Genomic DNA, 13,275 nt, shown 5'->3' on the forward strand with positions numbered 1-13,275 from the left:
CATTACGGGAGGCTTTTAAGAAGAGACTGGACAGCCATTTGTCTGGAATGGTATGCAGGTAGTCCTTGACTTATGACCACAATTGAGTCCAAAATTCATGTTGTTAAGTGAGACATTTGTTAAGTGAGTTTTGCCCCATTTTACAACTTTTCTTGCCACAATTGGTAAATTGGTAACATGGTGGTTAAGTGGATCGGGCTTCCCCATTGAAGGTCGCAAAAGGGCCTTCTGACACTGCAACTGTCATAAATGTGAACCGCACCTCAAGCATCCAAATGGAAACCACGGGATTGTGGGGATGCTACAATGGTCATAAGTCACCTTTTTTTCAGTGCCGGATGGTGTAACTCTGAAAGGTCACTAAGTGAACTATTGTAAGTCGAGGGCTACCTGTAGGCTCTCCTGCTTGTGCAGGGAGTCGGACTAGATGACCCCCAAGGTCCCTTCCAACTCTGTTGTCTTATGTTCTAGAGAGAGACGTTTTCCAAATCCGGAACGGCTAGACCTCCTCCTCCTCCTCCTCCTCCCCGCTTCTAATCGCCGCTCAGGCATCGCTGGCCAAACCTGTGCAAAAGCTGGCTTGCACGCGAACAAGTGAATGCCTTTGCGGGCCGGGGGGGCGCAAAGTGGCCCCAAGTAAAGCAACCGGAAGTAGCCGCGGGGTTTCTTCGCAGCCAGAAGCAAAGGGGGAGAGAGAGTTGGGGACGGGGGGCTGGGGGCTCCTCTCTCTGGGCCGTTGGCTGCTGACGTCTCGCCTTCCTCCACTCCTTCCCCGCTCAAGCAGCCCAACATCCCAGGAAAAGGCGATATTCCGGCTGGGAGGGGGGCGAGGGGGAAATGACAGTCCCCGGTCTCCCTTGGACCAGCCCCGGACCTTGGAAGGCGCCGCAGACCCCGGTCGCCTCTGGCAGGCGGGCGACTCCTCCGCTTCCCCCGCCCCGCTTAAAAGCCCAATCCGGAGACTTTCGCGAGTTGCGGAGAAGTTGGCGCCCGACCTCCCTGCCTCCCCGCCCCCGCCCCGAGCCGCTCCGGGCGTGAGCTGCCTTCGCCGGTCCCGGGAACACCTGCTAACCGGGAGGAGCCCGGGACCCCGCGAAGATCGGGAGCCCCGCCGGTTCTGCCAACTTCGAAGCCTCGGCTCCCCTCCTCGCCGGAGAGAGAGAGCGAGATCGCCGGAGACTGGGAGGGAAGGGCCGGGGCGATTTTGGCAGCATCGGGAGAGAAGGAGAGGACCCCCCCGTTTTCCTTTCCAGCCAGCTCCGACATCTTCTGGACGATTTCCACCCCAGCCAGCGAGGTTGCTACCTTGGCAGCTTTCCTGGTGCCCAAGAGGGCATCCTGGGCTGGGCACCTCCTGCTGCCAAAGGACCCATCTCAGCCACATCAGAACATGACTGTCAGGTTGGAGATAGCCACGGCCCTTTGCCTAATGCTGGCGCTTCAAGGTAAGTGCGTGCCCGCTTGGTCTTGCAAATTGCCTGGAAGCCTTCCAGATTTTGGGGCCAATGTGGACTGCAGTTCCCAGGGCCCTTTGCTGCAGCTTGGAAGGGCTCTAGTTTTTTCCTGTCTGCCGCTCACCTGAGTCGCTCAGTATCCTTTTGGGCACTCCGTCCTGACAGGAGCGGAGAATGAAGAAGCTCTGGACTTCAAGAACTTTTTTGGAGCAGTCAGAGTGCAAAACCTCACCAGCCACACCGAGCGCCTTGCTGAAGGTGAATGGCCTCTTATTTTCCAGCTCTGGATGTTAGCTTGACTTCAAGCATGCCCAGGAATCAAACTATATAGCAAGGATGACCAACCTTGGCAACTTGAAGACTTGAGGACTTCAACTACCAGAATGCCCCAGTCATCCATGCTGGCTGGGGAATTCTAGGAGTTGAAGACCATAAAGTCCTAAAGTTGCTAAGGTTGGACACCCTTGCTATATGTCATTGGTGAGATTACTAGATAAAACTAGTGACTTCAGTATCTTTGTCTTTCCTTACTGTTGTTCATGCTTTTATGAATCCCAGTTTTGGGATCTGTTCACAAATGCACGAATAAGTCCACTTATAGAGCATTCCTTTGCCCAAAGAAGGGACCATGGTAATCCTTGGCATACTTGTTTAAGCATAAAAAATAGAGATTGGGTAAAGGAAAGATGTTTTATTTTTCCTTGCTCATTCTCATTCAATCTGACTAAAAGGCACTTCGTGTATGGCGCAGAGTCACCTGACAGTTACTTAGCAGAATTGGGAACAGTCTCAAGACTGGTGGTCTTCTACTTTCCTTCAATCTCAAGAGAAGATCTCCAACAGGAATTGGCCATTCAAGAATCTTTGCACAAACTGAGTGGAGACATTTGGAAATTTGTTAGGACCTGGCTCTACCTGGAACTTTGGAGAGATATTTGTCAATGAGAAGAGTCCACTATCATAGGATAATGAAAGCTATAGAAGTAGCTTTCACATATGAGCAGCTGAGGAATCAAGGTTCAAGGTCCAGCTTGTGGCATCTGCTGTGCTCTGATGCTGAAACTCTGCCTATAATTTTGAAAATTGTGCTAAATACAAAGCTGGAAGGACCTAGATTTGACTTCATAGGAGACCAATCCAGTGAACCTAAAAATTTGAAAGATGTTGTCAATTGATATCTTGGCCGAGATGAATTCTATTCTTGATGTAGGGCAGTTTTCTTGTGCTGCAAAAGAAAGTAAGGATTCCTAGTTTGGTTGTTTGTTGCAACTCCAAACTCTTCTTTTCTCTCTCTCCAAAAAATATACTATCTATTGCTGCTCACTTGCACTCTCTCTTTTAAACTCATATGAAAATTTCTCTTTACGCTATCCTATTCCTTCCATTGGTTCCTGAAAAAGGTTGTGTTACGGGATTGACTGTCAGTCTACTCTTTTAAAAAAAATGCATGCCACTCAAACAGAATGATCAATCCCAACATTTGGGTTTAGAAGTTGGACTTTCTTCCTTCTCCTAATATTGTGCTTATAAGTTCTTAGGCTGGTGATGCCAGCCAGGAGATGCCCCTCCTGCTCTCTGTTCCTTTCAGCTGGAAATATGGACCTTTTGTGGGTTTAACAGACTGGCACATATTGTCTCTCTAGTCATAATTTGTATCGCTAGGTATGACTACATATATCAATTTTATATGTAATGTAATACTGTATAACATTATTATATTATATTACATTGTATTACATTAATTATATTATTATTGTAAATTATATATTATATTATAATTTAAAATGGTATAGATGATTTGGTGTATCAGGCTGGGAATCAGGAGATGGTGAGTTCTAGTCCTGCTGTAGTGATGAAAGGCATCTGAATGACTTTGAGCCAACCACTCTCTCTCCATCCAAATCACTTGACAGGATTATTGTTGTGGAGAAAATTGGATGAGGAAGGAATGTCAGGTATGAGAGAAAGAGATAGGGAGGAGGAGAGATGGACCTTGTCAAGACACAGAAGAATCCATGCTAATATACCATATTACTGTTTTTCCATTCATATATACTGGGGGTAAAGTCCACCTTCCCCCCAGATAGGTAGGTGTGTCTGTAAGGTATGGCAAAAAAGTCAAAGTACTGGTGCCCACAACAGTATTTTCAAAGTCCATCTGTTTTTCACATCTCCCTCCATCACCATGCTGGGCACTTCTTTCTTTCTTCTCCTTGTGGACCTGCTTGAGAAGCCCTAAACGGTGGCTACTGCCTTGCAGTGCACATCAGCTTTGTCAACGTTCGGCTATGGAAGCAACCCCATTTCCTAAATTTGCACAGTCCATCAGAACTGAAATTGAGTAGGCCTCGTCCACCAACTACCCTCCAGCGCAAGACAACCAAGCCAAGGCGAGACCTCAACAGTATGTGGTGTGCATGGGACCACCAGGTTCTTCGGTGGAAGATGATGGGGCCATGATATGGCAGGGAGAGCAAATGTACTGCGAATGACCCACATAGCTCAATTTCTACTTCACGATAAATCATTAACATGCAATGGTTCCCAGCCAGAACATGCCAGTGAACTTCTCTGGAAAGCTGCTTTGAAGCCAAGAAGGGAATAGGTCTCTGGAGGTTAATCTGGGCTCTTTCGGATATGGAAACTGTTGAACAGGCTTGGGATGCATGTTCTCCATGTATGTCTAGATCATGAATAATGTTGCTGGGAAAGGATTTTTTTGTTAAATGTCTTCCGAAAGGACGATATTTCTCAGGCTTGACAACTTTATGTCCACACATCTTAAAGTTGCCACGCTTGAGGAACACTGCTGAAGGGGAACCTTCTTTGGTTGATGAGCTCCTGGCACTTCAACAACGTGGAGTAAAACACAAGCGAGACCACGTTCAACCGAGGTGCTGACAACCTGCCTAACTGGTCACATCTTGGTCTGTAGACATGCATGCTGCCCATTAAGCCACAAAGTCCAAGGAACCCAGAGCAGAGAAGCTGCTTCCCTTGGCTGGGGTGGGGTGAGGGTCTAAGCGGGAATCCTTCTGCCTAGAGTTGAACTGCTGCAGAGTTCAGTTCGGTTTCCTTTGGAGACAGAACTATTTCAAAAATGCTGTCAACTTAATTGGGTGGGATTTTTCTAGGGATGGTTCCAATTACCATCCCCCCCCCTCCATTTTTGGATGCCAAGGGGAATAGAGCGGGCCGTGTACAAGTCAATGCCCGAGGACTCCACTAGATGGCAATTCCTCCCAGAAACCTTTTTTTCCCCAGATGTTGCTTCGGGAGAGTTGGAGGAGAAACCCCAAGAAGACCTGCGTGGTTTTGTTCACCAGTGAGGTCTGCAAGACAAAGCTCAAATCTATCTTTTTCCCAGTCCCTGATCAGATCAGATCACAAGCATTGCATGTTTTGTTTCTTCTAAGGAATTTGGGTTGCTTTGCTCTGATTCTAACTAGCAAACCAAATATCTGAATAACCAGATCATTTATTTATGTATTTGGTTATTTATTAATTCAAAGCAGTGAACACACATAATATAGGTAGTCCTCAGTTTACGACCACAATTGAGCTCAAAATTTATGTTGCTAAGTGAGAAATTTGTTCAGTGTATTTTGTCCCATTTAACAACTCACCACATTTGTTAAGTGAATCGCTGCAGTTGTTAAATCGGTACCCCGGAATCTGCCTTCCCCAAGTGCTTTGCTTGTCACAAGGTCACAAAAGGGGATCAAAGGACTCTGGGACACTGCAACTGTCATAAATGTGAGTCAGATGTCAAGCAACTGAATGTAAATCCTGTGACTGTGGGGATATTGCAACGGTCATAAGTGTGAAAAATGGTCATAGATCACTTTTTTCAATTTTGCAACTTTGAACAGTCATTAAATGAACAGTTGTAAGTCGGGGACTTCTTCCTCCTGTTTTCCTGATAAAAACAACTCTTTGAGATAAGTTGAATGGCCCAAAGTCACCCAGCCAGCTTTCACAACTAAGGCAGGACTAGAACTCAGCATCTCCTGGTGATTGACCCAGCCAGATAGATGGTTTTCATGTCTAAGGCAGGACTAGAATTCACCTCTTCTTAGCATTTTAACCACTAGATGAAACTGCAGTCAGCTATGGTTGCCTGAGCAAACCAGCTTGGAACCACAGTTATTTATTTTTTCCTGGTTCTTTGACTTGGCATACTGGGATATGAACTGAACATTAGTCCTTCACAAGAGCAAAAGTTTTCCAGGATTTCAGATGGAAGAAGAACTGTTTTTTCCCCGTAGCCTGATTTAACTCCCCATTGATTCAGCTTGAATTCAGTGAGAGGGTTATTTAAAGTTTTATTATGATTTATATCCCATATTTCTGTCCAGAGGGCATTTGAGGATGGAGAACAGATAGTCTTGGCTGGGCTTTTCTTCATTTTGAAATAAGGTAATAAAGTATGTTTGAAGATCAGCCATAAGCTCTTTCCAACTTGTGTGGTCAATTCACATAACTGCTTTGTACAACTTGTCCCTCTGGAATTTAATTATGCAATTCATTAGAGGGAAAAATGGAATTTGCCTAAAACAATGAAATTTGCCCCGTCAATACAAAAGTAACCCTTCATCGGTAACTAGAAGCAGTGGAAGAACTTTGTTTATATAAAGAGAGTTTGTGGGATGCAGTTCATCAAAGAAAAAAGATTTTGCCAGCGGTTTGAACTGCTGGGCTGTAACTAAAACACTTTCCTTGCAGACGGATTCTTTAGTCACAGCATGAATATTTTATGCCTTATGACCATAAAACAGTCTGCCCATCACAATTGTCAGTTGTGATGGTCATAAAGCAAGTTAGTCAACAAACCCAATTTTATGAGCTGCAGTGGACCAATCCTTCGCTATAGGTGCAGTTTTGCCAAAAATTGGAAGTAATTGCCAATTTTTGGCAAAACTGTCATAAAACACAGATTATTGCAGCAGTGATAAATAGATATTCCATTTCTGGAAATGTTATGAATAGAATGGATAGATACCCTTCAAAAATAGTTTAATTGGTTTCCCACATTGCAAAGGATTGCACCAGATTAGTGCTTCGCAAGTTTGGCAATTTTAAGACACGTGGACTTCAACTCCCAGAATTCCCTAATCCCCAGCCACCAATGCAAAGGGGTAGAAGGTGAAAAACATGCAATGGGGCTGTGGCACTTACCAAGTGGGCCACAAAAAAAGCAAATACTGTCTTGTGAGCATCAGAAAAGACACCAGTTACTGTTCCATATCCATATCTAGTAAGGGGCCATTTTAGTCTAGCGGTTAAGCCACCAGGTGAGAAACAAGAGACAGTGAATTCTAGTCCTGCCTTAGCCATGAACACTGGCTGGGTGACTTTGGGCCAATCACCAGGGGGTGATGAGTTCCAGTCCTGCCTTAGGCAAGAAAGCCAGCTGTGCGACCTTGGGCTAGTCACTCTCTATTGGCCCAGCCTACCTGACAGGGTTGTTGTTGTCCAAGGTGGATATTTTCATCACCTTGAGTTATTTATAAACACAATAAATAGGATACAATAAGGTAAACCAATAAATAATAGGACCTGGACAAGGGGAGGACACAGGACAAAACTGAAATGAAACCTGCTCAGACTAATGTGCTTCGCACTGCTTTGCACAACCCTATTATATTCTCCTTACTTATTTATTCATCTGCTAAGCAAACAGAGAAAAGAAACAATTTGCCAGGTCAGATTATAATCGGCAAATGCCACTTCGCATCAGTACATGTTGACTGAGGAAGCTTTGCTGAAATAGGAGACTGCGCCAACCAGAACAGGATCAGGCAACGACAGAATGAATCATCTGGAGATATTTTCATATGGGACGAAATCTCCAATCTAGCTCTCTCTTTTTTTTTTTTTTACTATAATGAAAAGACAAGATGTCAAAGTCAAGTCAGGCAGGCTGGATGATTCCAAACTCAAGATATTTTTATCTCTGCTCTTAGCTAAAAGTCACACACAGTAACGTATGTGTAATCTGTGAAATCAAGGCAGGCATACAGTGTGAAACACACAACATGAAATGAAGAAGGAACGGAGGGAAGAAAGGGAGGAAAAACAAACAATCAGAGGTGCCAGTTATTAAAGTTAAATAGGCAGCTGGAAAATTACGTTTCGTGAAAGGAGGAACCCCCCAGAGCTAGATGTATTAAGTTATTAGAGATAAAATCAGTGTTTGTTTCAGAAATATTTATTAAAGAGCTTTTTATAGGCATGGGATTCTAGGAACAACTCTATAATGTTTGCATTTGTGGTAATGTTGTGCAGCACGAATATTTTTGAAATGCAGTACTGAAAGAGAAACTTGTAATATAGATAGGGGAGATTCAGAGAATTTCCTTAATCTGCACTTAGATTTTTAGTGAGTAGTGTAGGTTGAACGGCTGAGGTTTGGAGTTATTGAAAAGGGAGTGTTTTCGAATCCTTTCTCAGCCTGGGAAATTTACCAGGTGACTCTGGCCCTGCTGCTATTAGCTCAGCCTAAATTGCGGGATTGCTATTGCAGGGAAAATATTGAATTAAATCTAGTAATTCTCTCCTCGTGGTCCGACTTTCAGAAGATGTAGGTTAGAAGTCATTGAGTGGGTGGATGGGTGGATTAGATTGGATTGGAGTGGAGTGGAGTGGATTGGATGTATGAAACTTCACTCCCCATCACCACTTCATCATCTTAATTCTGTTTGGTTGTTTGCTTCTTCTGAATGTTTTCTTTTACTGTGCTTTTCTTTTTGTTGTGTTAAGGATATTCTTTCGGGTAATGTTTTAATGATTCCTGTGGCATGGCAGAGCCTTGTTAACTAAACTTTGTTTAATTACTAAGTAAAGCTGAATGAAGTTGCAAAGAAAATGAGAAGAATATAGGTTACTTTCATTCTCTTTTGATGGTTATCATTCTGTTTTCATGAAAGTGTGGAGGAGGATGATGAGGAGGATGAGGATGAGGATGCAAAATGAGTCAGGGGGATCCATGGAAGGATGAAAAAATTCAAGATGGTGACCCTGACTACATAATAGAAGCCCTGTCCCTTGTGTGTATCCTGTACAGGGCGAGGCTTTCAATGCCATTGACTCTGCTTGCTTGAAGACCCCTGCTTTGTGCCTTTGCGGGATAGCTACAGAGATGGAGGTTCTGGTTCTGGTTCTGGTTCTGACCAGTTCTGTGGAACCAGTAGCAGAAATTTTGAGTAGTTTAGAGAACCAGCAAATACCACCTCTGACTGGCCTCACTCCCATCATCTCTGCCTCTCGATCAGCTGGGTCTTCTTTAGTTGCCCTGCACAGGAGAACGGAGCTGGAAAGCAGGTTAGTGGGGTGGGGAGGGAATGGGGATTTTACAGTATCCTTCCCCTGCCATGCCCACACCAAGGCACACCCACCCACCAAGCCACGCCCACAGAACCAGTAGTAAAAAAATTTGAATCCCACCACTGGATAGTTACTCTACTTGTCCAAAGTCATACTTTGTATTTGGCTACAAATGTCTGAAGCATCTTTTGTTTCCGTTATCCTAAATCCTTGAACAACAGGGCCCATCTTTTGAATAGAAGTAGACCTGAATGCCCATTGACATGAGATTATGAAGAGACATAAAACACTTCCATCAAATAATACAAAGTCAAAAGCTCTTTCCATCTAATCCAAACATTCTCCAAACTCTTGTGGGAGATTCGTCAAAGTTTTTAGCAGCTGGCAGATCTTCACTGAGTTTGTTTGGATTTGGGTGCTAAATAGGGTTAGGAGCTATCTGGAGGTTCCGTCTTGGGAGAACCCAGTGGCAAACTTCTGTAGTGTTGCTGAGAAAAGTTCTTGAATGTGCTGATGGAGTCACCTTCAGTTAAGTTCAACATAGAGGAGACCTCAGCACTTGCCTGATCCTGAAAATCTTGAATGAATTTGACCAAACTTTGACAAAAATCCCCAAGGAAAGACAACAGCAACTCACTTCTATGGAGATCATCCCAAGTCACTAGCATTGTGTTTGATTCAATGGCTCTGATTTTACTAGATCAGACATTTTTGTAAGAGTTAGGGGTCCGTATGAGAACTGTCGAGACATCCGGAATGGCTTCACTGAAGACATTTTCAAATGGAAATGATGCCTTATGCATTGAGCAGCATAATGTCACTTCCCCAGGCTGCAGTTCTGAGTCCAATATCTCTTTCAAAATCGCAATGTTTAAAGTGAGAGAAATATGGAGAGGTTAATCATCTTAACTATCCTGGGTTAAATCAGTATTATTTTAATGAAGTTTTAAGGGTCATAAAACAGGATAGATTTTATGTTTGTCCTGTCCATGTTCCTTTTGCGAATACAATTGCTAACGGATCAGTCCAAGCCTCGGGGGAATGGCTTTGAATGAATCTCAGCGTGGAGTGGGGTGGAAACTACACACATTGTTCAAAACAATGGGAAGTGGGAAGTCAAAATGGTGGCTGGCTCGGAATTTCTTATTTTTTCGTGCAGTGGGTACAGCCCATCCATTTCTTCCTCCATGCAATCCAATTGTAAGTTTTGTTTTTGTTTTAATTCCTCTGCTGCCTCTCACACTAGGCCAAACAACACCCAATTCCTTGATGGAACAAAAGGGATGTGAAGAGGTCTTGTGTAGCTAAAGCAGCATAGCTTTCAGTTTTGCAAAGGAGGCTTTATAATTTTTCAAGCATTTGTTAAGGGGAAATGAAAACAAGAGGGCTTGGAGCTGTTTGCTGATAATGAAACAGTCCCAAGTTCCATTTCCGTGTGTGTGTGTGTGTGTGTGTGTGTGTGTGTGTGTGTGTGTGTGTAGGGAATGGAAAAAGCATATGACCCCAAAGATTTTGTAGAAATCTGGAGTCAGCTGCCATATGTAAAGGAAATGTATGGGCTCCACTTCTATTTTCAGATCCTGTGCTTTGTCTTCTCTGTTTCCCCATAAGTTTCCTTAGATCTTCCTGTGTTTTTCTTAAGTGTGGGAACAGCCTTGCGGAGGAAGTGGGGAGCAGGAATTGCAGGATAACGGGGATTGTTCTAGATTGAAAGGTCAAGGAAATCTGACCCAGGACTACCTGTTGAGTTTATTTGGTCTCAGACGACTAAGGAATCCCTTGCATTTCTAGTCTGTATTTGGACCTCTCTTTTTTTTTGAGGCAGTGCGGGGTTAATATTGTTGCTTAAAATAATTTGTTTTCTCGAGCGGAGGAAGAAAAGAAAGATTTAAAGCAAACAACAAACAATGCTGGGATTAAAAAAACATTTTCAGTTAAGAGCCATCGCTCTCAGTTTTGCTTGAAATCCTCTTTCCTTGATTATAAGAGTTGCTTTATGTGTTGTTTGTTAGTTAATTTGTTTATTAGGAGACCCATAGCCCTTTTTACTCACAAAGAAAATGTGCTCCAGGCAGCTTATGACAATGACAACAGCAATTAAACCACCCAAGAAAAGATAAACAAATTTTATAAATTTGCAAAACGCTGCAATTTAGAGATGGCATGAAAAAGCTACCAATAAATTGCATGCATTTGCCTCCTTCCAGTTGTGCAGGATTGCGGATTACAAAATTCTCATTGTCCAGAGGGACTGGCAGTTTTGGGGTGGGGTGGGGACTCAATTCTGGAGGTTGGGGAAGGTTTCCTGAGATAAGTTGAAAGGTCATCAAAAAAGAAGAACCTTTAAGTCAAGCCAGACATTTCATAAAAAGTAAAGAACCATGGCTTGTCCCAACCTGGATCCCACAGGAGAAAAGGATTCTTCCCCGAAGCACAATCCATGTTATTTGGATTCCTACCCAATCTCTGTTCAGAATTGTCTGTAGTAACCTTCTAGATGTTGGACTTTAACTCTTAGATGTTATAGTCATGGTCATATGGAGAATGCTGCAAACTGAAACCTACATATTTGGAAGTCACTTGGATTGGGTGGTCTTTGCTCTAGAATTTCAAGCATGTCCCTCGCATGTTTGTTTGGAGGTGCCAAGAATGATACCTGGAACCTCCTTAAACACCAAATTTATGAGAATGACATCCCTTCCTCATTAGACAACCCCATCAGGCGGATTCTCAACTGTTGTACAGAGAAAATAATTGGTTATCATCCAAGTATAGAGAGGACCCATCATGGAAGGGATATGTGAAAACCTTCCAGTCTGGGGAGAGGCATTCTTGGGTTCCTCTTTCTGTCACTCTGAAGCCTCTCTGATAACCTACATTTTCCAACTTCACTTTGTGTTTCTTGACCTTGACTTTCCCTTGGGATTTGATGGAAGTGGAGAAAGGCAGGGAGGGTTTCTGGTAGGTGCAGGGAAAAGAATTACAAAAGAGAGGCCTCATCCCTAAATCAGTGCAAGAACAGCATGTCCGTCCCATGAGGATTTCACGAAAATTCTTCTCCTTTGAAATCATCTTTGGAATCAAGTTTCCCTTTTGTGCAAATAAATAAGAACAGCAGCAGGAATATTCATCTGGTCCAAGTTAGAATCATCTTCCAAAAACCCAGCTTTCAGTTGGCCTCTTGTCTTCGAGTCCTCTTGCCTCATTAAGTTTGACAAATGGAAAGCTGGGAATATCTGCAGGTTGCAATGGACCGATCCTCATCCATTCACTCTATGGAGAATCAAGGACCCAATCCAAAGTGAACTGAAATGGACCGTATGAATTCTCTAATTCAGTGTTCCTCAACTTCTGGAATGTTAAGATGGGTGGACTTCAATATCCAGAATTCCCCAACTAGCAAATCTGGCTGGGGAATTCTGGGAGTTGAAGTCCACCCATCTTAAATTTCCAGAGGTTGAGAAACATGGTTCTAATTGTACATATCCAGCTTCAAGAGTAGTCAAAATATCAAGACAATGGCTACAAATAGATGATTGAAGCTCCACCCATTTTTGAAACATAGCTCACAACCAATCAAGGTTACAAAGTCTTCAATTGTGTGGTTATACAGGTAGACCTTGACTTACAAGCATTTGTTTAGTGACCGTTCAAAATTATAACTGCACTGAAAAAAGTGACTTATGACCATTTTTCACATATGATAGTTGCAGTATGCCCGTGGTCACTTAATCAAAATTCAGATGCTTGGCAACTGGATAACATTTATGACAGTTGCAGTGTCCTAGGGTCATGTGATCACTTTTTTGTGATCTTCTGACAAGCAAAGTCAATGGGGAAGTCATACTGATTTAATGGCTGTGTTACTAATCTAATAACTTCATAAAACAGGGCAAAACACACTTAATGTCTTCTTTAGCAATAGAAATTTGTGGTCATAAATTGAGAACAATATATAGCTGCCCTCTTAATGTTTTTCACACACCACACACACACGACTTGTCATATTTCATACCACTGCTTATTAGCACTGATATAATCGGTGGTGGTAGGGTGATCATTTTGAACTCAAACAGAATTTGAAAAGACGATCTTCTGCAGGCTAGAACTCTTGTGTAGTGTTGTGACACTCCTATCATATCCAGCACATCTAGACTGGATTAATAAACAACTGCATTTGCAATGCATGTTATATCACTAACAGGTTTATTTTTTCTAAATGTTGTTTTTTATGTGTTGACTGTTGAAGAGCACAGATAGATATGTGTGTAATTTCACATGCATCAGAAATAGGGTCAAGAATGTTATTTTTCAGGATGATTAGAAAACCTAAAATTCTGATTTCAGCCTTGGCTTGGTGATGGAGGAATAGCTTTGAAATGAATCACTTGTGCTGATCGTTTTTTATTTTTATTTTGAGTGCTCTGCAGTCTCAGGAGATTGATCAGCATGTTAGGACTATCAAAACATTCCATACTTTCTTCATTCTGAAAAG

General features: G+C 42.9%; 1 protein-coding gene across 2 annotated transcripts in view; it reads left to right on the forward strand.

Annotated features, from left to right (window-relative positions):
* Positions 1 to 953: 953 nt before the first annotated feature.
* The window catches only part of LOC113437917 (vascular endothelial growth factor receptor kdr-like), a 183,757-nt gene continuing 171,435 nt past the window's right edge, over positions 954 to 13,275 (forward strand). Inside the window, exon 1 of one of the 2 annotated variants that reach the window (XM_026703127.2) lies at positions 954 to 1,445. In XM_026703127.2, the coding sequence (XP_026558912.1) occupies positions 1,391 to 1,445 (55 nt within the window). In that variant the 5' untranslated portion in view covers positions 954 to 1,390. The remainder of the gene's footprint in view (positions 1,446 to 13,275) is intronic. The other variant, XM_026703128.2, reaches the window with a different exon arrangement.

Source organism: Pseudonaja textilis, chromosome 12, assembly GCF_049901715.1.
Source record: "Pseudonaja textilis isolate UNSWEBS1 chromosome 12, rPseTex1.2, whole genome shotgun sequence".
NCBI classification, from domain to species: domain Eukaryota; kingdom Metazoa; phylum Chordata; class Lepidosauria; order Squamata; family Elapidae; genus Pseudonaja; species Pseudonaja textilis.